General features: G+C 34.4%; 1 protein-coding gene across 1 annotated transcript in view; it reads right to left on the reverse strand.

The window, feature by feature from the left end:
• Positions 1-14,049: 14,049 nt before the first annotated feature.
• Positions 14,050-25,606, reverse strand: part of GFRAL (GDNF family receptor alpha like) — a gene marked incomplete at both ends in the record, with an annotated part of 56,604 nt that continues 45,047 nt past the window's right edge. The window contains 3 exon segments of the mRNA XM_079147378.1: positions 14,050-14,137; positions 16,081-16,153; positions 16,239-16,334. Coding sequence (XP_079003504.1) covers positions 14,050-14,137; positions 16,081-16,153; positions 16,239-16,334 — 257 coding nt within the window.

Consider the following 25,606-nt stretch of genomic DNA (forward strand, 5'->3'; position numbering starts at 1 on the left):
TGTTATCCCCAGAAAATATATTCCCCAAATATCATGATACTCAAGGGGCGAAGATTACATAAGTCTTAAGATAAACTTCCCATCAAGTCAGTTTACCATAACTGAATGGTTGGGTTTCAAATGAAGGCAAGATGCAATTTAGATTCTGGTATCCATTAGAAAAATGAAAATTACATTGTCCACCTGTTTCAGGGTCTGTTACTTTTATGCTAAGCTGCATGGTGTGCTTTAAGGTATTTATTCAAGGCTGTTTAATACATGGTTTTGCATTCTGAAAACTGGAAAATTTAAATATTTTATTATAGTATAGTTTAATGTATAGTACTACTTATTTTCATGATAAACTTTCAGTCTATTAGCAACATAATTGTAGTTTTTAGATGGAAGAAATTTTAATTAACAAAAGAATTTATGATAACTTGTAAATCTTATAAACATATTTCTAAATAGGTTTCTTTTTTTTTTTTTTTTTTCTTTTGTACTAGGAATTGAACCCAGGATACTAACCACTGAGCCACATCCCTACCCCCTTTTAAAAATTGTTTTGGAAACAGTCTCACTAAGTTGCTTAGGGCCTTGTTAAGTTGTTGAGGCTGGCATTGACCTTGTGATCCATGGTATCTCAGTCTCCTGAGTCTCTGGGATTACAGGTGTGTGCCACCATGCCCAGCTTGAAATAATTTTTAAAAATTGCCATGTTTTTTATTAAAATGTTTCCTGAAAAAAATGTAATTGTTTGAAGCCTTGAAAAGAGATAAGCTTCAAAATACGTTTTCAATTCTGCTAAAACTATTTCCAAATCCCTAATATATCATTGTCCTGGCATGAATAATTATCATCAAGACTAGCAAATATCCATCTTCTATTATTAATCATAGTGTTAGATTCAAAATGATTAAATTTGCATATTGCTTTTCTGTCCAAATCAGGATACCAAGTAAAGAGAATTCATATGGGATGTGCTGCCAAAATGTTTCAGTACTGTCATGATTAATATTAATTTGTGAAGATATTTTTGTAATTATATATATAAGTCACCTTCTCTTGGCTTTCAGCTCCATGAAAATTGTGGTAAGGACTTTATCTGTCATATATGGGTTCAGCACAAGATATAGTAAATGATAGTGTTAACAAAATTTTTTAATTACTATCTCTCATTGATGATATGAGAAATCAACTGGAGAATAATATTGGGAAACCAAGAGCATTTTTTATGCAAAAAGGTGGCATCCAGAAAACTATAAGACTGTAATTTTGGAATTATCCAATAATTCCAGAATGGTTGGAGTCAGTGATTGAATAATTAGGATGCTCCCAATTTACATAATGAATGTAGTTCTAGTTCCAAGCATAAAAGCATGTACATCTTAAACAGATAAAGGTAATTAATATGTTGGCACTCTTTCACATGTCTTAACTTTATGTACATTGTTTTCGTATTTCAAATCTCTGTTTTTGATCTCTTTGAGTCAGACCAGTTGATCCCCCATTTGACTGGTTTTCCAAATAACTAATGTGTTTCCCCAGCTGTAGGTTAATTAGCTGCCAGTGAGAAAACATTACTAGCTTAATGACAGTAACTTTGGACCATTGGCATTTGGTTCCTTGAGCAGAATTCTGCCATTAAAACTGGATTATCTTAACCCTGGAATAGCAATTTGGATCATTTAACTTCTTATTGTTTTTTTATATTTCAAAATGCATTATCCTTCTTATCCCCAAAGGAGTTATGAATCATATGCAATACAATGAATACAAGTAGAGACTGGATTTTGAGCAGAAAAATCCAATTCTAATCCCAACCCAGTCCCTTATCAATTGTATAACTTTGAATAGATTTCTCAGTCTCTCTAAATTCATTGTTGTTTATCTATAAAATGCAAAAAACCCTTGTGCATACCGAAGGTAACTCTAGTGAGTATTAAAAATATAAATCTTGGAAGAATGCCACATTAAGTAATTAAGTAAATGTAACCTATTTTGTTAGACTGTCTTGTTGTCTTCCATACCCCCTGGGCTGCTCTGGAGGAAGAGTACAATTGCTGCCTACTAATGTAGGCAGACATAGACTTGGTTTAGCCAGTGGAATGTGAACTGAAATTACATATGTTACTCCCAGACATGAATTTTATGATGAAATGTGTACTTTGTTATAATCTTTGATCTCCCTCTGGTAATATTCAGAGGAAAGTGATTTCATCAGATTAGGCCTCCCAGTGAAGGTTGTACAGTAGTCAGAATTTACCTGTAATGGACTTATAGTGTGATCAAAAATAAAACTCTCTTATTATAACTCATTCATGCTTCCTGACTGCTTATTACTGTAGAATAACCCAGCTATTCTGTTTGATACATATATTACAGGCATTATTATAAGTAAAGGAGATCATGAAGGCAAATACAAACAGATGTTTGAAAATTAAATTATTATAAAAACAAGCAAGAATACATTTTGAAGCTTAGGTGTAAATGGAACTCAGCTTTCTAATAACTATATTATAAAAGTTAACTTATGTAGATACTAGATTTAGTGCCCATGATATATGCATATAACTAAAGGGAATCAAACTAATTCTTATTCAGAAATGTTAGCCACGTTCCATGGACTTAACTAAAGGGATTGTATTTGACCAACAAATGGGATCTGATGTAGGAAGATTATTTGCTTTGTGTTCATCTTCACTGATCTTTGACAATAATAATGAAATGACTTGAAAAACAATAATGGGGTAACACAATCCCACAATGCCTACAAAAGAATTGTCTTACGTGTGGTTTTTGTATTTGGTATGTTCTGACATAAAAACTCTTTCCTCTTCTACTTGCAATAGAGATAATCAAGGAGATGGAAAGGAAGGGAAGGAGGTCCAATTTTTGATACCCTATAGCACCTATTTCTTTGTCTTCCTGCTTCCTCTCATTTTCTCACTTCTTTTCATTTCATTTCCCTTATCCTTATTTCCTTACTTTTATTAACTTTTAGTTGAACTTTCTTTTAGTTGAACCAACGTTCAGTTGAACTCTTGTGTATATAATAGGAAAATTATGGAAAATCTTAAGCCACCATTTTTTTTCATTTTCCTTAAATCATGATATGCTACAGTTCCAAAACCAGTGAAACAACAGTATTCATTACTCCTGAGACAGATTGGGTCCTGCCCCAGAACAAAGAAGTCATTGTTGAGCTTAAAAGTCAGTCTTTTCAACCACATAAGAAACAACAGCTCTGAAAGCCAGGTCCTGTTGAGAGAAAGAGAGCAATGTTTTCTAAATTTTGAAAACTTCCTTCTACATATCATGATCCAGATTTGGCAGACTTGAGTCATAAAGCTCTACTAAAAGTTATAGCACAAAAACTGTGGAGGATATGCTGTGAAAAAGGTTGACATTGGATAGGAGCTTTTAACCTTGGGGAGATAAAGGATGCAAAAGGCAGAGAAGAGGCCCAACTTTGGCAACTTGTCCCAACCTCTTCGCAACAATCATTTCTTCCTTGATCACCAGATCACCTGTCAATGGTAATGGCACCATGGTTTTCTAGCCAGGGCAGAAATGAAGAATAATATTCACACCAACATAAATATTGGGGAAATTTCAGTATAAGAGTACCCTAATTCTCATTCCTCAGCTGTGCTTTGTGTGTCAAATCAACATGGCACTGGGACTGTAGCAGGGAGGAATCCATGACTGAGGGAAGGAATAGAAGATGGCTTCAAATAAATACTACAGAGTATAGCAATGTGCACAGGGAATAAAATAGTGAACTATTTTACTCCCCAAAGAATGCAGCAGCAGACATCCTGTTTAGAGATCTTGAAGAGGTCCAGGAGATTTAAATGATGGCCAGGCTTTGGATGGTCATGACACACAAATTTAATTAGAACCTCTGGGAGGGGGTTGAATATCAACAAGTCTAAAGTTACTCAGATTAGTATAATGGGCGTAGAAGATAGAAAGCTAACCTATCAGTGGTTCTCAAAGCAGGGCCTCCACACCAGCAGTGTCAGCATCATGTGGGGATTGTGAGAGATATAGAATCTCACCTCACCTGTGACCAAACAGAAATTCTGGAGGTAGAGCCCAGAAATTTGTGTTTAGCAAGTCTTCCAGGTGATTCTGTTGAAGACTAAAGTTTAAAAACCACAACATGGAGCAACCTGACTAGTGCCTATAGACTACACCCTATTGTCTCATCAATTTTAGGCAGTTTCCTCACATAGATAATGTACTTCAGCAGTGTATGAAATGAAGATTTGGCTTAACCCCCAAAACTTAGGAAATGAAAGCAAAAATAGACAAAAGGGATTACACCAAATTAAAAAGCTCTGTACAACAAAGGAAATGATCATCAGAGTCAAGAGACAACATACAGAGTGGGGGGGGGGGGGGAAAGGAAAAGAATTAAAAAAAACAGAACAAAAGAAAACAAAAACAAATAGCCTCATTAAGAAAATAATCTAAGGACCTGAAAAAGACACTTATTAAAAGAAGACATACAAATGGCTAACAAGAACATGAAAAAACACACAATATCATTAATCCTTAGGGATATGCAAATCAAAACCACAATGAGATGCCAACTCATCCCTGTAAGAATTGCTGTTATAATAAGGATTGAAGATAACAAGTGCTGCTGAGGATGTGGAGAAAGGGAAGCTTTGCATATTCTTTTTTTTGGTCAGAAAAATTTTCATATTTAATATGGTTGCATGCAATTGGCTATTTGAGAATAATAAATGTTTAAATTTTTCTAGGTTTAATGTCTTAGATAGTAAACAACAGTAGTACAAACCATATAAAGAAAAGCTCTTGGGAGTCCCTCAATATTTGAGAGTGTACAGAGGTCCTGAGACTAAAAAGACAGAAACCTCAGTCAAGTTTGGGTGCTTCCACAGTAGCTAGGGCTCACCCCATACCAGTCCTAATGAGCATTGTGCTGTAACTCTTGCTTCTCAGTCATTTTGAACAAAATGATCCCCTTAAGGACAGGAACTGTGTCTTCTTTCTGTAGAGACTATTTCAGTGTTCAGTAAGAACTGCAGAGCACCTTATTATTCATGTGGCCTGCACTATTCCAAAATTTCTACTTGTTGACATAAATCTCACACCAACCACAGTTCACATGCAAGACCAGTACAAGGTAGAATAAGTCACAGGCATGTGGTGATCCTCTCTTTACTTTCTCTGATATTTTCTTCTGATATTTTAAGTACTCTTGATACCCTGGGCTTCTAGAAAGAAGATTTGGATTGTCCTCATTCTGCCAATTTTCTAGCATTCCACCCTCTGAAGCTTTGCATTTTCTTGGTGGTAAGGTAAATTAGTATAGCCATTAGGGAAAACAGTATACATTCCTCAAAAAATGAAAAATAGAACTACCATATGGTTCAGCAATTCCATTATTGGTATATATCAAAGGAAATGAAATCAGTATGTCAGAGAGACATCTGCGCTCCCATGTTTATAGCATCATTATTCACACTAGCCAAGAAATGGAAGCAAACCAAGTGATCATGAGAAGAAGAATGCACAAAGACAATGTTGTACACATACATAATGGAGTACTATTCAGCCATATTGTCTCATCCAGCGAGTACAATGAAGACTCAGCTCTCAAATGAAGTTTTAAGGTCTTTATTTTTATGGGAGAGCTTCTGAGTCGAGTGCCTGGTTCTTCCTCCTCCTCCACCGCCGCCGTCTTCTTCTTCTTCTTCTCTTGTCGCACAGCTCTCTCTCTCTCCTTCTTCTCTTGTCATGCAGCTCTCTCTCTCCTTTTCTCTCGTGCAGCTGCCGCTTCTCTCTTCTTCCTCTCTCGTTGTGCCACCGCCGCCTCTCCTCTTCTCTCATCCTGTAGCTGCTGCCTGCCCTCCTTGCCTGCCTCTGCGTGCAAAGTACGCAGTTTTATGGGATGTAACAGCCAATCACCTTAACGGGTCAGGCGTTTGGCTCGTGGAGACTTAATGGTGGGTAATGAGGACATGTACTGATCACGAGCTAAGCACGGACGAGGAGGAGATCAGTCAGCCAATAGAAAGCACTTCCTTAAAGTTGTTTTTCTTTGCAGTTGGGCTTCTGGGCACCATCTTAGGGCGAGGCCAGCCACCACTGTGGGCCCTACAGGGCAGCGGTCTCCAATACATATAAATGATGAAACCCTGTAATTTAAGACAACATAGGTAGAGCTAGATGTGTTGAAGTGAAATAAGCCAGGCTGAAAGACAAGTACCACATGATCTCATTCCTATGTGGAATTTAAAATATATGATCTCAAGGAAGTTGCAAGTAGAATCTTATCAGAGGCTGGAGACAGTACAGGGGAGGGAGGAATGTTAAGAGGTTGATCAAAGTATACTAAGTTACAGTTAGATGGAAGAAAAAAATTCTGGTGTGCTATTGTAAACCAGGTGACTATAGAGTTACTTTTTATTAGGTAGAGGGGAGTTAGGGAGGGGAAAGGGTAGGGGGATAGGAATGATAGTACAGTGAAGAAGACATTAGCACCTAATGTACAAATATGACTGCATGAACTATGTGATCCTATAATATGTGTAATCGGAAAAATGAAAGATTACACTTCATTTATGTATGACCTATCAAAATGTATAAATGCATTCTACTGTCATGTACAACAAATTAGAACAAATAAAAAAATATTAAAAAAGCAGGTGACCATAAATAACAATAACATGATGAATATTTCAGAAAGCTAGAAGAAAGTATTTTAAATGTTTTCACCATAAATAAATGATAAATGTTTGAAGAATATGTTTGCACTGATTTAAACATAACATGGTACATACCAAGCATCACATTACTCCATAAATATGTACAATTTATTGTTTTTATGTATCAGTTATAATCACGAATTTAAAAACAACATTTTTTAGCTATTGTCTGAGCATTCTAGTGTTTGCCTGTTGCTAGCCGATTTCCTCATTTCTGAACTTTGTTTCCTCCTGTTCTTCATGGAACCAGAAAAGCAAATAAACAAACAAGCAAAAACAAGATTGGAAAAGGAGGAAAAGAAATTGAATAAAATTAATACTTGTGATGAAAGTTGCATATTGCTAAGGCAGTCAGAAGAATAATTGTATAAAGCAGAATTTTTTAAAATTTCCTAGTTGTATGGTTCAAAATACGAACAAATGCAATGTGGTAGAAAACTTTATGTGATTTCATATGAAGAATACTTCATTATATAACAACAAACTAATGTATTTTGGTATTGCCACCAGTAATGCTGAGGACTTCCAGTTTTATTATGTTCTGAATACCACTATCTCTTCATTCCCTACCGGTTCCATCAAGTTCAAAACAAACATGGAAATACTAAATGAATGTCCATATTTCAGTTATTGTTTCACTTTGTCAACATCCTCAAAACTTATCTCCAAGTTCCTTCTCTATTATTAACACATTAAGGGCATTAACACATTTTTTCTTTCCTTTCAGATTACTGTTTTTCACTCCTAATAGTTTATTCCTATCATTATTTATATACTTGGACTAATTGTCATTAAATTAAAACAAAAATGCCAGATGTGATTGTACACACCTGTGATCCCAGTGACTCAGGAGGCTGAGAAAGGAAGATTGCAACTTCAAGTTTACCCTAGATCACTTAGCAAGACCCTATTTCAAAATAAAAATGGGGTAAAAGGATGTAGCTCAGTGAGAGAGCACCCTGGGTTCAATTTCCAGTAGCACAAAAAATAAAAATTACAAAAGAAAAGATGGTACTTCTGAAGCTTGTCAGTAACAACATCTATTACTTCTGAATTTTCTGTTTGTGGACCTTTATTCTTCATTTTCCTTTTATGTATTGTGGTAGCTTATTTGGCATCAGCAACTTCAGATATTCTTTTGATCACCCTCTGGGTAGCATTTATCCTTTTAATCTTTTCTAGTTCCTAAAGCAGAGGTGTCCAACCAGTGGTTGAGACCATAAAAGCACCTCTACATTGAATATGGTTCCCAGAAAAGAGCAGAAATCCAGGCTTCAGTTATTCACCCTCTACTCACAGGATTCTGCAACTTGGTTATCAGCAGCATGGCCTTCAAGCTCTTCTTCCCTGGTAAATGAATGATTCCCAAGTTTCTTGAAGGGCTTCACTTTTCATGACACAACACAACTGATACTGCTTTTCCACTAGAAAATATTTCTTTATTAATCAATGGAAAGAAAACATTGAATTGTTAGAGTTTGATCACTTTTGTCAGCTGAGAAACACTTGTCTTAGGTGTAGGCTATTTGGTTTCAAGTAGCCGAATGGAAAATGGAGCTTAAATCCAAACTGATCCAGTTTATTTGCTTGAGGTCATTTTTTTCTGTGCTTTAATTCATTGTGAAGATGATCTAGACTGTTGTAGCAGAAGCTGTTGGCTGCCTACAAGACACCCTGCTCTAATATCCTTGCCGTAGAACTCCGGTTTTCTCTGGGAGTTAACCCTTCTCTGGGGGGACTCAGAGTCAATTCTTATTATTCTAGATCAATTATGGTAATTTGAATTTCTTTGTTTCCATGTTTTTAAGTAAATCCTCAATTATGCTACTACCTCACAATCAAGATGGCAATAAAGAAAACTGAGTCTTTGAAGACATCTTTGAACCCCAAGTTAGGCAGCAGTGGCAATCCTTTGCCTTGAACCTTTTGTTATAGGAAATAATATGTATTCCTTATTGTTTAAGCTATTTGGTTACAGGGAAAGCATTCTAATTCAAAACATGTAAGTAAATACAGATAGTATCTTAGAAAAGAAAATCTAAAATAGGTGTTTCCTGGATGTTTTTCAAACATAAAATACTTCATAATTACAATCAGTGTGACTATTGGTAGACTTAGGATTCAAGAGAGAAGATTCTGAAACATGATGTATCTTTTTGTACGTATTTTTTTGTACATATTGCTGTGAGACTGGGAATTGCTTAACCTCTTTAACCATAAGGCTTTTTCTTTTCGTTTTCTTTTTTTTTTTAAATTCTGTAAGTGGACAAAAGGAGTACTCACGATTTTTTTTTTGTACTTAACCACTTTATGCATGTAAGCATATACAATAATAATCTTACAGAGTTTTGTTGTTGTTACTATTTTCTGTAACTCCACTGGTTTAAAGGCTCAGATATATTGTCATGAGTATTCCATGTGTGTGGATAATTGTTCTGTTTTTGTATTTATAACTATTCCTTTTCTTATGTTTACATTGTTCTTATAACATCCTCTATTATTAGAGTCATATTATCTTCAATACCCATGAAATAAGAACTTTTGAGAAGAGTTACTTTGTTTCAAAGTATTAAAAGAATTAACAAACACAATTAAGCATTCACTAAAAATCTAAACATATTGATATAAAGAAGAAAATATATTTTTGTAAAGATAGTTATGCAACATAGCATGTTGAAAATTTCAATGAAATCTGGAAGTATTGTAAGGATAATTTGGTTTTGAATGCTTGCCATCTTAAATATATATAGACTGTTTATGTCTTACATTATTATTTTATGGAAAGTAATATACAGAAATTTAGTAATCATGGAAATATATCTCTCTTAACTCCTTTTAAGAATGTCTACCCATAGAAAATAAAATGTAACTTCATGTAAAAATATATTAAACTTCGAATCAAAAGGTCTGCTTAATTAGTACTGTATAACTGTATCAAAAGCTAACTTTGGCTTACAATTGAAGATTTTACTTGAAAGATGAATGTTTTCTATTTATAGTTATGTTTTTAGCTAGACATAAAATATTTAGAAAATATTTTATCCAATTATCTCTCTCTTACTTCTCTCATAAATGCAAATGCCAAATAATCCATTTTACTCAAGATAGTTATATATTACACTTCACAGACCGATTAACATAATTAAATTCATTAGATGGAAAAATTACATGATGTCATAAAGTTTCATGACTTTACTATCACATTTAAATCTGACAATCTTACCTAACTAGAACTTTAAACTTCTGTGTTTTAAGGGCATATTTTCTCCTTTTTATAGAAGACTATAGAAAATTTTAAGCAGTATAACCTGTGATTAAAGATACATTTCTTGTAACAGATTTCTCTGTGAATGCATTGGAGACCCTCATTCTACTACCTGAAGTTTTAGGGTGCAGTCAGTGTGGTCTGAGTAGACACTGAAGCCTCAAAGAGGCACTTTGGGAACAACTTGAGAAACTCAAGTACAGTAAATCATTGCAGCCCAGATGGTATTCATCTCAAAGCTCTAAAGACAGCAACGTGTGGAGGAGCAAACCTGGTCAGCAAGGATGTGTATAAAAATAGCAGTATTAGTGCACGGAGGATGTACACTAACATTTTGCAGCCTTTAAAGGGGTCATGCCATGGTTTTGACTGCTGGTCCCTTTGATCTTTTCTTGGGTTTGTTGAGCTCACCATTGTGAATATTCTAAAAAATAGAGGAAATTTTCTAGTTGCTCTTTATTTATGTTCATTTCACTGTCTACAGCAATAAATAGGATACACATTTTAATAACCCCCAAATCTGTCTTAGGACTCTCATAGGGAATTCAAAAGTAAGAACAGACACAAGCCCCAGGTATGGAGAAACTACACAATTCCTGTTTTCCTCTGCCCTAATGTCCTTCCCAAGAGACCCTTCTGATTCAGCTCGCTGAGTTTCAGCTGGGGCTGTTCTGCTGACTCCCAGCTATCAGGAATGCCTGAGGGAGTTTATGGAAGGAATTCTGTGGGAAAAAGCAGACTGTGGGTAAATATGCAGAAACAGCAAAAGATAGAAAAACTTATTACTGGAATATTCAGATTACCCAGAAAGGAATTTCATCAATGGCCAAATTCTTTTGAGGAGAGGTCTTTATCTCTGCTATCTGGTGATCTTGCTATCCCTCCTCAAAATGGTTTTCCACAGAAATCACAAGCAAGTCTTTGGTGTAAGCTGACTTTCTCATCTGGAATGAGAGAGATATAAGGAAGACATTGGAAAACTCAAAAGTTAAAGACTCTGGTTCAGGTCTCAGCATAGTTTCAAGTTGACTACTAGGTAACTCCACGTAGATGTCCTGCTGGTGTTAGAAAATCAACTGGTCCAAACCTGATATAATCACCAGTATCATCAGTCAGAGAACCAATAGAAACAGATTGCATTCTCAAATTCAAATCTAAAGTGTATGACTCTTGGGAATATTTGATTTAGAGAATCTTTCTACAGATGCAGGTGGTTGTGAAAAAACCCAAAATATTTAGTACAGAAATTACGCCATCTAGTACTAGTAACAACTGATTTGTTAGTATAACTAATTCTGAAAGGAAAAAGAGAGGAAACTTACACAGGAATCCAGGAGAAAATCATGTAGAAAAGGCCACACTAATAGAAAGAGTTAAAGGAAAAAACCACCCAGACTGAAACTATAAGGTGATTTCCAGGGGAATATCTCTACCATTTTCACCATTGGCTGAATCCAACTGAATGCTGGAGTTCAAAGGTGATTATATATTGAATATAAGTCCTGAAGATATATAAGAGGTGGAGAAAGAAGGAAACGGATCTGAAAATAACTGGCATACTGTCATATTCCATTCCATTATTATTCCTTCCCAAATGAACCAGTTTTCTAAATAACACCAGGGTTTACCTAATGACACCAATCAAAAGTCTACTCTTAATGGAGATTCTTAACATGATACTTAACAACCTCAACTCCTCGCAAATATCTGCTCCCAAGTCCATATCTATTCAATGTATGAAGTATTTATGAGGTTCCTTCCATTCATTAGCATCCTATCACTGCTAATTTTTCTCTTTATATCACTCTATTACTCCAACCTAGTCATGTCTTTGTGACACTCATCAATTTCAAAGAAATTACCCTGTTTACTTTATTTTTCAAATCTTCAAGGTACTTGTTGAGAACTGTATCTCCAATTCTTAATATGCTGGTGAAGAAAGAGTATATTATCAGTAATACATAGTATATTATATGGTATATGTTCAACCTATAAGTGTTGAGCAAATTAATTAATCCAGGCATTCAATACTTATTAGCTAAACATTGCAGCATATTTTAAGCAGTCTCACTGTTAAATGTAGTCCTCTGTAGACAATCATTTATATTTTTGCTAGCAAACATTTTTTTCTTTCAGAAATCTGATAAACCCACTCTCCTATATAAAACTATTTTGTCCCACTTCATAGGCTTCCAAGTGATGCAATTCATTTACTGACAATTGCTTATTGGCATATGCTATGTGCTAAGAAATAAAAAGCAGAGATGAGCCAAAAGATGGAGGTAAGTGTTTAAAATTTACAGAGAGAGTCAATAATGAAGAAGCAATTGCAGTGAGGTGTGGGAGGCTAGGAAGGGGAACACTTGGTACAGAAGGAGAACTAGCAAGGATGCCTAGCAGAGGCAGAGAAGGGCATGTGAAGAAAGACTTCCCAGAGAACAGATAAGTAGATGATGACAGTAAAAATGGGGTCTATGTCCTCAAAGAGCCACCAGCCATACTTGTGGTGATTCTTTAACCTGGTGTTTAAGGACCCTTCGTGTTTCTGTCCTGAAGGACTTAAGTTTTGTGTCCCACATTATCTCAATTTGTATCCCCTGCTCTGAAGACAGGAGACTATTTTAGATCCCTAAAGTGCTCCATGCTGACTCTTTCTTCTGCAGTTCTACCTGCTTATTTTTGTTGGCCTAAGAGGCAAGACTCCATTTATGAGGAGGCCATCTATTTTGCTGGGTCTTCCCCTTCACTACTCAATGCAAACATATTTCTAAAAACAACTTGACTTCTTTCCTCTGTTTGCTAGAGAAAATTCACACTTTCTCAGACACTAGCAAGTCTAAACTAAACAGCATTATTTTAGAGATGAAAATCGCTACATTCTCATCACATTGACTTTCTACACAACCACTGTAATGTATCCAACTCCTTGCGGGGTATCTGTGACTCACCAAATTTATCTTCCCTCTGTTAAAGGGTTAAAGTTCTTCGATTACTCTGAATCTACAGGGCCAAATATTAACTTTTGATTTAATTTAATTTAATCTGAAATGTAGGAGGGAACATTAATAGAATTGAGATCAAATAAGCAGAAAATATACAATTTTTAATTGTAAATATGTCACTAATTATTAGCATGGTAGTATCCTCAGGTTATTAAATATTTTTGTCTTTGTGCCACTATAAATAATACAACTTCATTGCTATTCTGGATAATGGGTACTGCTAATATGATTGCAGTCAATTGAAATACATGTACGTAACAAAAATTTAACTAATAAACATCTTTCCCATAATTTGCTGCTCACAATTATACTCTGATATCAAACCAGATCAAAAGTAACAGTATAGAAACAATACAAAAAGTAACAATACAGAACTAGCAATTAAGGTGTTACTTTATTATTTAGAAGTTCATAAAAATTAACATAAAAAATAAATTCACAAACAAAATGCATCATTAAAATACACACTGAATTTTGTCACCAACTCTAGTTGCTTTTCATCTTTATGTCTATGAAGACATCAAGTTTAACAAGCAAGATTCAAAAATACTCAAATTACAAAAATTCCAAGATAATGGAATTTTGACTTTATCATCTAACCAAATATATTTAGGAAATTAAAGTTAATGATTTAGCTAATGATTTGAAAATAAGTAAGAATATGTAGCTAACACACGTGTTGGGTATTTCTATTAACATTTTCATATTGACAAGCTAATAGAAACCTATAAAACTGATAAGAAAAAAACCCCTGTTAACTGTAATCTCATATTTTGATGCAGGTAGTTAATATTATATGTATTTTATATTTATCAATAAAGTCAAATGTAACTTTGGTTAACACCTTTTGCCTTCAAGTGAAACTTTAGTTCTCTACTCATGTATTTACTGGAATAATTTCTTAAGAAACAAAAATATCTACAAGCCTCATGCCATACCACTATACCTCACATTGTATAATTAATATCATTAAGTCACTCTTAACGTTTTGCTTATTAATGATGGTTGTGGTATTCTGTTGACTGGCTACAAAGACTTGCTTTAAAGAAAGTGGCTGTCAATGTTCTGTGCCGCAATGAATGATGACTCCTTCAGGTATTTGGATTGGTGGAGGATTTCTTGTTTGACTTGATATTCTGGAGATTCTATGTAAAAGAATAAACAAAAGTTAATAATATGCCATTATAAGTATTTCACAAACATACTTGTTCTGGATGAAGTCTGTGCCTAAAATGCAGAAAAATAAATTTCCAAATATAAATCCCAGTTATAGAATATTCTAATGTGTTTCTAAGGAGTATCATATACTTAACTGTACTATTCAAATTGTCATTTTTCTTCTTTTCTTCTCTCTCTCTGTCTTTCTCATTTTTTAATTTCTTCCCCCCTGTATGTACCACTGAGTTACATCCTAAATCTCCTTTTTATTTTGTTTTGAGACAGGGTCTTGATAAGTTGCCAAATCAGCTTCAAACTTGTGATTTTCTTGCCTCAACCTTTCAAATCATTGGAATTACAGGTATGTACCATTGTACCCACCAGAGCTATGCCTTCCTATGCAAGGCAAGAAAGAGGTGAAGTCCCAGCTGATTCATGGGGAATTACATATAGCCTACATCTGATTTATCTGTGGTACGATGACATCAGTAAAAACTCACAGGTCCATGTAGCTAATGAGAACTTTATACATTATGAATATGGCTAAGAAGTAAAATCAGTAACCCTTAACACAGGATTTTTTTGGGGGACAGAAAACTGTTTCTCTGAAACAATAGGTTTGTCATGGAATGTCTAGGCAAGTAGAGTAACTGAGCAGTGCTCTCAAATATTTCAAACCTAATAAAGTTTAATAAATTCCAAATGGTACTTTTCTCCCTTAGAAATTGACTGTAATTACTTGGCCTTTAAACTGTATTGTTGGAACCCATGGAAATCTTCTCATATAAATAAAACTTTTAAGGTCTTGGAAAAAAGCAGATTATTTGGTACTGCTTTTGGTAAACAACATATTAAATACTTAGCAGGGTTGGATACAAGTAGATATACTGTCTTTAGCTGCATTTAAAAATAAATGAATTGAAACGTCTTTCAGCAGCACATGCACTCTTCTGTACCTCACCCTCTGCTATTGCTGTATACTCCCCCACTTCTGTCTTCCATGTCTCTTCCTGGTTGTCAAGCCCTGTTCATCTTCAATTTCTCAGGTTGCTTGTGAGGAGTAATATGTGTACATGCATTGTGCAGGTGACTGAGCCAGTCTGTGTGGATGTCAGATGTGAAGAGATAAGATTTATCTTGTGAGTGTAAGTATATGTATGTATGTATGGAAATGCATATATATTTCTTTCATTAAAATTTATGATACTAAAATTATATATATACACATGTATAAAGAAAAAGCAAATGAACACAGTTGATATTTAAATATGAAGTTATATTCTAATGGAAGGTAAGCAAGTACATACCATCTTGTATCTATTTGTTGACACTAAATAAGTTAAAATATTTTAAATCCCCCAAATTCAGAAGTCTAGAGTTTGACTGTACCACTAATTTTAAGTCTCACATACTTGCTGGAGCATTACAACATTCCAGTCATGAATGCTGTCAAGAAAATGATTTGGAAAGAATCAATTAATGTCAGGTAATATCTATGTCTTTCTAAGGGTGTGGTGTAAAGCCTCATCATCTTAGGTAAATAAAACCTTTTTGAGATACACAATAGGTCAGTTATTTGGGATCACCAATTCTATGTATAATTTGAATAAAGAATATAATAAAGTTCCATTTGTATTTTGCACAAAAACCAAGAGGAAATACTGATAACAGTTTAATTGGAAGCAACATGCAATGCATATGTGCTTGTAAAATGCAACATAAGAAAATTCCCAAAGATCACATTTCCCTTACATTTGAAGACCGTGAGTAATGTTTCCATGAACCTATCCCACATAAAAGTTGATTTAGCATGTCTTAACGGAGAAGCTTTCATTCTCAGGACCTATGTAAGCTCAGCCATTGTGAAATGTGCTTTAACACAGCTAAATGATTCCCTCCAGCCCTTCCCTTCTGAGTTATGTCCAGTTACCTCAACTTGAGCATAACCAAGAGAAGGATTCCACATGTGACTGTCATGCACATCACAGCATAGATGACTTGCCCTAGGAATAAAAGACTTTAAAAATCACCGGATTTTTATAGGGAAAAATAACAAAAGTATTATGGAGGATAGATTTTTTAACTGACCATTGAAGGGGGAATGGAATCCAGTTAGAGTAATTTCCTTGGCATGTTTTCTTTTATATAATGTGATGCCTTTGACATTAGACAGCATTGGATAATCTGAAAGAAAATGACAAAAATGAGATCCAGGTTTTTAAATATCATGTATTTGTCTGCTATGATTGTAATTTGCTTAATATTAAAATTAAAAGACAAGAATTTATTTCAATGATGCTATTTTAATAAATCTGATAATTTGCATGAAATCAGGAACATCTTAACTTTTAAGTTAGTTTCCTTCCCTTAGAATCAGATAATTTTCTTACAGAAACTTTTTCAAACCAAGATTAGTAGAAAAGATTATATTTTATTACTTGTTGTACCCAACACAGTAAAATCGCTATCCATCAGGATATTAAGAAAGATTCCTTCTTTATAAGAGCGATTGTTTTAATGTGTTTTTAAGGATGTCTTATTTCCCTAAGACCCATAAATGAGTTCCCGTAAAGGATAGTCCTTAAACTAAATGTCCACTGTGCTCCTCTGCTCAGATACTATAATACCTGGCTTTATTTTTCTCTGATGTTCTGTCTCCCTTTGACCCACTCCCTACTCTGGCCCGTTAGGCCTTCAGTCAGTTGATGAGACCTGTTTATTTGCCACCCTGAGGGGTACTTAATGTCACTCTGAGACCTCAGTCTTCTTGGGGCCTTTTCATAGCCCCTAAGAAATATGCTCCCATTGTTTTCCAGTAGCCTTATAACTCTAGATAGCATACTTCCTATTGACCAGGTTTTAAAAAGAAATCATTCTCTGTGGGATATGTTTTTTTCTTTGACTCTCTTTAAAGACAAGAAGTTATAATCTTAAAAATTAATTGATTGATTTAAGTTGATTTTTGTTGATCATTTCAAATAAAAATCACCCCAAGTTTTTTTCTTGGGGGAGTATTGGGGATTGAACTCAGGGGCACTCAACTACTGAATCACATCCGAGCCTTATTTTGTATTTTATTTAGAGACAGGGTCTCACTGAGTGGCTTAGTGCTCTGCCATTGCTGAGGCTGGCTTTGAACTCATGGTTCTCCTGTCTCAGCCTCCCTAGCCACTGGGATTACAGGCGGACACCTCCGTACCTGGCTTCACCCCAAGTTTTGACTCAACACAACATAAATACAATTTTACAACATAACCAATAGCCCGATAATGAATTTCTTCAATGATGATAATTCAGGTTAATTTGGAGGCATTTATAAGAAAAATAGAAAAGAAAGAAAAGGAAAAGAAAGTGAGGGGAATCTGCAAGTTAGAGAGGCTTTGATATTCTCCGCTCTAGATGATCCAGATGCATTATAGGACCTGGAAATCTGAGTAGACAGTTGTTTTACAGAAATGAGTGCATTAAATAGTGGGGTCTTAAATCCAATGAAAACTAATGACAGAGGGTTCTGAGTAGGGAGGGAGATGAGAAAATGTATTACCAAAGGTTCCATCCAGTCCTCTCTCTATTCAGGGATGCTGCTGTTCAGAACCCATAGACTTGAAACCCAGAGTTTGAGCTCTATGCTAAAAAATAATCCATAAACAGATAGGTTGGAGTTTCAGTATAGAATTTTCAGGGTCAGTTGGGGAGAAGCAATACAAGAACTAGAAAAGTAATGATTGCTCCTTAGAAAGCTCATTCTTGGATGTGAAGTGAGATAAGCCAATCTCAAAAAACCAAAGGACGAATGATCTTGCTGATAAACAGATGATGACACATAATGGGGGTGGAAGGGGGCAAGAATGGAGGAAGGAGGGACTGTATAGAGGGAAAAGAGGGATGGGAGGGTGGGGGGAAGGAATAAATAACAGAATGAATTAAACACCCTTACCCTGTGTAAATGTATGATTACACAAATGGTATGCCGTTACTCCATGTACAAACATAAACATGTATCCCATTTATTTACAATAAAAATAAATTAAAAAAAAAAAAAAGAAAGCTCATTCTTGGACTGGGAATGTAGCTCAAGCTCAGCAGTAGTGTTTTGGCTTAGTATATACAAGACCCTAGGTTTAATATTCTGATACATTAAAACATGTTCAGTTAAAAAAAAATTTAACCTTCAAGTTGCATACTAGATTATCATATATTTAAGAAACTTCTTGAAAACTGAAAAATCAATTTCTTCAGATATAAAAGTAATAGGGGTATGATTTGAGATTTTTTATGATCTTTCTGTGTTTATTCACTATAAGGTTGGAATGGAAAAATTGAACAATTCAAATAATTTTTTTATAATCATTGTTCTTTTTTTGTGAGAATTTAATCAAGTTGAGCATATAGATTTTCAGTGAAATAAATGATTACAATAAAATATATTTAAATTATTATATTTAAATCAATTGAAAATATTATGGATAACTATTTTGGTTTCTTTATAAATTATATGATTTTTATAAACTTTTAGGCAGACACATGGCATACACACACACACACACATACACACATATATGTATATGATGCATTGACTATTCAAATGATGTTTTGATGTTTATGAAATCCTATCCCTAATTCCATTTGGTCTGAGTAGTATCACAATTTGACTTACCTAAGCATCAGAAAAAAAAGTATTATTTTTGACAAATTAGGCTATCATTTAGATATATAACTTCTTAAAGTAATTGTTAAACATTCATCTAGCAAAATTTAGGAAGAATTGTTTCATTCACTAAATTTCACTCACATGGAACTCATTAACAAAGTCATAATAGATCAATGACAGAAATGCTAGCTAATGATCCCAGGGAAATTTTGAGTATGTCTAGCAATCGCTCCACAATCTTAAATATTACACCCTGGGAGGATACCAAATATCAGTTAGAGAGATTAATATTGGTGAGGTTTCTTGGCTACTGAAGCCCATTGGAGATTCTTCCCTACCTTTTATAAATAGTGAGGTTTACAGTGTTTTATAACCATGAAATTAAAGTCGGCAGAGTTGATTACCAACCTCAGTCCCACACCATCTGCTATATTTATAGATAAACACTGTCAGTGATTTGTTTATTTTAACTTATACCCATGAGGAATTAAACACTATTATGCACTGTACTGTGAAATCCCTGTACATTTGATGGGAAATCAAGATTAATTTCAACCTTGCCTTAAGAACAAATTTAAGTAGTATTCTCCTTAAATGAATTGGAGAGATACAATCAATTCTATTTTTTTTCTTTCAAAATCCTTGTATAACAGTGGCTGAGAGCTGACAGAGGCTTAAAATTCTGCTTTCTTTAATTTTTATGGAATGATAAATGCATTGTAAAAGGTGTGGTAGGTCAGATACAAAGCAATGGTTTAAAAATAAATGTTGGTTTATTTGAAATACAATCATTTAACATAGAAAGTAAACATACCACAGACTGCAAATTTTTAAGCCTTCATTTCATTTTAATTAAAACATAATTTAAAAGAGTCAACTTGGGAGAAAAACTGCTTATATCTAAAATGAGTTTAATGAAGAAAATATATCTCTAAAATGGAGCAGTAATTTTAATATCATACAAGTATTATGGGAGCTAATTAGTAATAATGACAAATGTAAGATATTGATGGGAATAATTTGCTCTGTATTTTATAACTTTCACAACTTTGTGTTTCATATGTGGAGGTTCTTAATGTACAAATACTTTTTAATGAAAAAGTATATAAATGATAGCACCATTGATTGTCCAGATAGATTTCTGATATCTTCATTTGAAATAGAAAATTCACTAACCACCACCCTTTTATAGAAATGCAGGATTTATCTGTCTAGCTTATATAATTATTTTCATAGGATAATTGAGAACAACAGGAGAAAAATTGGAAGAAAAAGGAATACATTTCAGAAAGTCTCCATAAAGTTATTTGGAATGATGAGATGATCCACAAAGATTTTTAAGTAACTGAGTTTTTAAATGGAAAAGGAAAAAATGTGTATAATTGCACTATGTCTTTCTAGCACAAACTTGCACATCTGCAGGAGAAAGCAGAATTGTGTTGTTGGAGAAAGCAGAATTGTGTTGTTGAATCTTCTTACTCAGTAACCTTCTTGAGAATAGACAAAGTATCTAACTCACAACAGAACTAAGTTATCACAATGCCAAGCTCAGGCAATTGTCTAATGGCTAAAAAGTAAGTATTCTCAATTTTCACACTTGAAATAACATATTTGTCACTGTATAATGTTTAGTTTGTTCTTAGTTTGAACCAACATTAGTCAAATGTTCACATATTTTCACTATTCATTTTTTAAAATGTAAATCCAGTGTCCCTGCTGCAATGTATAGGTATAATCAGTAGAAACTAGTTAAGCGATTATATTACCAGATTATTAATTCTACCTGTCATATCTGTTTACTGAGGGGCAAAGAGTAAGCATGTTGGGCACTGTATTAGGGATATCCAAGAAAGGAGAAGAAAGTGGAGAATTTCTTTGAGCCTGGTTTTTGCATTGTAAAGTGAGACTAATGATACTTATGTTTGCAAGATTTTTTTTTAAATTTAAACTATTACTAGGTTAACAGAGTTCTTGAGGACCATTATGAGAAATAATACACAACAATAATGAGAATGAAACCAAAGAAAGGATTCCTTTGCTGGTTCTTTTCTCTTTCCCTTTCCTCTTTCTATTCTTCCTTTTTTTTTTTTTTTTTTTTTTTTTTTACTTTCTTATCTTTCTTCAACAACTATTGTAAACATTTACTGTTGACAGATACTGGAGATTAAGAGGTGATCCACCCACAGGAGCTTTCTCAATATCACATACACCAGGTTTGCTGCCTTTGCATTCACCACCAAAACCATCTTGAAGATGATGTCTCAGGGACCTTCCTAGTACCTCTATTCCTCTTTCCTTGTCAGTAATACTTTCTCCAGCCATTTTGAGAGAATCCCACTACTCCATTAAAGTGCCAATATTAAAATGATATTTTACACCCATTTGTACAGCAGCACAATTCACAATAATCAAACTATGGAATCAGTTTAGTGATACATCAATGGATGAATAAAGAAAATGTAGTATATATATTAAATGGAGTTTTATTCTGACATAAAGAAAAATAAAATTGTGTCATTTGCAGGCAAATGGATGGAACTTGAGACTATTGTTAAGATAAATAAGTCAAACTTGGAAGGCGCAAAGTCACATGTTTTCTCTCCTATATGGACACTAGAGAGGAAAAAGGAAAAGAGAGGTGGGAAAGGGTTTCATGAAAATGGAAAGGAGATCAGTAGAACAGAGGAAAGGAACCTGTGGGGAGGGAGGAGGAGAGGGAAAGGGAAAATATTGGGGAGTGATATTCACCAAATTTTATTGTTATATTGTAGGCATGTATGGGTATGCAATGACAACTCCCACTATTATATATAACTATAATGCGTCACTAAAAATAATACAAAGCAACTATGTTTTGTGATTATCTTTCTTTGGCCAAAATTTTTGAAAGAACTGTTTATATAACTTTCACCCTTTTTTGCCCCATTTCACTGAACATTTCCAAACAAGTTTTAACCTCCATTCTTCCACTGAAATAATTCTGTAATGTCACCTATAGCCTTCTTGGCCATTTCAATTTATTTTTCCATGTTAACTTCTGCTAGTCCCAATTTCTGAATACTGGAGTGTTTTGGAAATTCAGTCCTGACCCTTCTCTTCAATAAGAAAATAAATCTAATAATTTTACCAGGTGACTTCAATTTTCCAGTGACTTTAAGCAAAACACAAATTTATATTGAGCTTCCTTCTTGAAATTTTTGCTTGTACATCACACAATATATCAAATTTAAGAAGTCATAATCTGAATTTAGATTTTCCTTTTACTGAACAAATTTCTCCAATTATATTTCTCTTTTCAGTAAATAATACAACACATTCATATCACTCAGATAATCTGAAAATTATTCTTGATTTTTTTCCTTTCCTTCAGTCACATGCCCTAGTAGCCAATTAGTTCTGTTAATTATATTTTTATATGTACAAAAATATAACACATGTGTGTGTATGTAGAGAGAGAGAGAGAGAAAGGGAGAGAGAAAAGTTGTGCTGGGTATCAAAATAGGGGCATGGCATATGCTAGATCTTAATGTATGTCAATTCTGTTCTTCTCCATTGCCATCTCCACTGAACTAGCTAAAGGTATCATCGTACATCATCAGCATTGTCTCATTAAACATTCCTAATAGTCTCAATTTATCTTCCTATTTCCATTCTTCTGTTTCCAATCAACCGCACTCAAAATTATTCAAACCCAAGTCAAATAGTGTACCTTCCCTACTTAAATCTTTAAACGACTTTTCACTGAACCTAAATGTAAACATAAGAACTCTACCATGTTTAGAAGGTCCTACATGATATAAGACCTACTGACCTCTCCAGGATTCTCTTCTTTGGATATTTTATTCCAGTTAATAGGAGCCTGCTTTGCCTCCCTCCTTTCCTCTCTTCCTTCCTATTTATCAAACACACTAATTCCTCTCTCTTGCTAGAGCACTTGACACCTGCTCTTGCCTCATTCTATAGTAGATATTTCTTTCTTCAAGTGTCCACTAGAAGATCACTTCCTTGAAAAGATCTTCCCAGATGATTTTTTGAAGTAGGACCCTTTGTTGTATATTTTAGAAATCCCGATTTTGGAAGGACACAAAAAATTCAAAGCTTTTTAGAAAAGACAGTTTTCCAAACTATTTACCATGAAATACTATTTCTGTATTATACTTTTATGTGCTATGTAAATGAAAGATGCCATAAATAAATAGCTTTGGAACATCTGTGTAAGACTTTTTTATTGCTAATGTTTTCTAGTTTTTTAATATAACAGATTGAATATATTACCTAAATTTCATTTCGCCAGGAGATATATTTGGAAATCCACGAAAAATAATCTTGGAAAACATGGGCAATATGGGATTGGTAGATAAGCATTATGTATTTGAGGCAGATATAAAATGCTCATTGAGGATTTTTTTTAACTAGTCAGCAGAAAGACAGAGACACCACACAGATAATATTCTGTGTCCAATATAAAATCTAATTTATAATCCTTGCATTTACTAAGCACTTGGCACCACAATTTCTTTTGTTCTCTCTCCTTGGGAGCCAAGAAAATCTTTCACTTGTGGTTTGGGAGATATCTTACCTCCCAAATGCTACTCTTATTGCCCCTTAGAGAGGTTGGTGTGATATAACATTAATCCCACTTTTCTGCCAGTTAATCTGCCATTTTTCAATTTCTCAGCACAGTCTCATGGGATATGGAGAGTTTAGAATCTGCTGTATACTTAGGAGACCCATTTCAGCAGAACCAGAAGTTTATGGATCATTTATTTCTGGTCACCTATCAATGTCCACAGAAGCATGTTGCAGAAACCATCATATTTGGACCTGAGTAAAGATTACCTAGTTAATTAATTACTTCCTATTTCAAAGCTAGCAGTATGATAATCAACATGGGGATATAGTCACAGGCTGATCCAAGACCCTGCTGTCATGAAGTTTTCAATCTAGCTCCTAGTATGGGGAGTAATGTGAATAAAGTGAGGGGAATCAGCAAGGGATAACCAGGAAAATAGTGTACATTTGGGGGCTGGTGGGAAATAAGACTGATTTGTTCTGAGCGTTCTTGGAAGATGAAGGAGTTTAGATGTGAGAAGGATGAAAATAGGAGCAATGAAGAGCAATGGCTGTTTCTGCACACCAAAATGACAGAATAAGGCAGACTTGGACAGTCTAGTTATGATGTATATGATGGTTTAGTTGGTGAGATCTAACTGTGATGATATAGCAGACTCTCAGGCATAAGAAGAAAAAATAAAAATAGTGATATAGTTATGGTAGAGAGGAGATAAATGTAAAGATATATTTAAAACAAAAGTATTTTTGTTGACCAGCAAAATGATGCAGAACATAGCAGCACAAAATTTAGAATCCAATATGGATTAAAACCTGACTGTTGCTCACACTAGCTCACTTATTTTAAATGAGTCACTGAGGCTTGGTACTCTCATTTAAATAAGATACTATCTAACACAGAACTTATTGTTAAAAATCAAATAAGAGAATATATAAAGCGACAAAATAAGTGCTTGGCACAAAGTAATTGCTTGATAAAGTTTATCATTTTACAATTCAGTTTTATTTCAGATGCAAATTAAAGAGTTGGTTAAATAAAAAAATTATCTTAGGTTCATGAGATGACACAATGATTCAGAAAATAATTGGAGTGAAGATGAAAAGAGGAGAAAACACAAAGTTTGTCTCCCTACTCTTCAACCTGGCTGGTTGTACAGAGGAAAAGTCATTGGTTGTAGAAACAATTGATTATAATCTTCGATTCCTGAATCATCCACTGGATGCACTAGGCTTGGATTGTTAATTTAACCTCTGAGTCTCATGCTTCTCCAATATAGAAATCTTCTACTAAGATTCACTCCTTGTTCACTATAAAGGAATATCTATGCACCACCCAGTGCCTTTTGAGTTAGAGCCCCACCTTCAGTGACAGGTGCCTGTTAACTGCTTCACTAACATTAAACTTGACCTTGACTTGCATTAGTGAAAAATGTGAGCCCAAACAATGTATATTACACTCAAGGCAGAAGCTGAAGAAAGATTCTGCTACTTTTTGTCTCTTTGCTGTAAGAATGGCATATTTCAAACAGTGGCAGTACATTTAATCTGAGTCTAGAAATGGGAAGCTGAGCCTTAACAGTAAATGCACAGCTGCCTACACAAAGCATGAGCTAGAAATAAATTTTTGTTTTTTGAAGACCCTGAAATTTTGACATTTGGTTGTATTATTGGACAAGTTAGCAAAACTTGACTAATTCAGGGGTTAATATATTAGAAATGAAAATTGTTGACAAATGGTAGGTGCTGAATAAATATTATCTTTTTTTTTTTTTTTCTCTCTTCTCTCATCTGTAAGTGGCAGGGGAAGAAAAAAAGTAAAAGAAGTTTGTGTTTGTCAGCTTTCCATTGCTACAAAAAGATACCTGGGAAAATCAACTTTAAAGGACAAAAGATTTATTTTGACTCAGTTTGGGAGGTTGCAGTTCATGTTTGATTGACCTTGTCACTCTGCTGCTGGGATGGCTCAGTACCTCATGGTGGGTAGCATGAGGTGGGGAAAAACTTCTCACCTTATGGCTCCTGGGAAGCAGTGAGAGAGAGAAGAGGAGAAGGGGCCAGGATCTCAATGTCCTCTTTGAGAGTATGCGTCTAATGGCCTAACTTCCTTCCACTGGGCCATACTTCTCAAAGAATCCAACCCCTTCCAATAATGCTGCAGAATGGTGACCAAGCCTCAGCACATGATCTTTGGGATACATCTAAGATCCAAAACAAAACAAGGTTACAGAGAACT

Source organism: Sciurus vulgaris (assembly GCF_902686455.1).
Source record: "Sciurus vulgaris genome assembly, chromosome: 7".
NCBI lineage: Eukaryota > Metazoa > Chordata > Mammalia > Rodentia > Sciuridae > Sciurus > Sciurus vulgaris.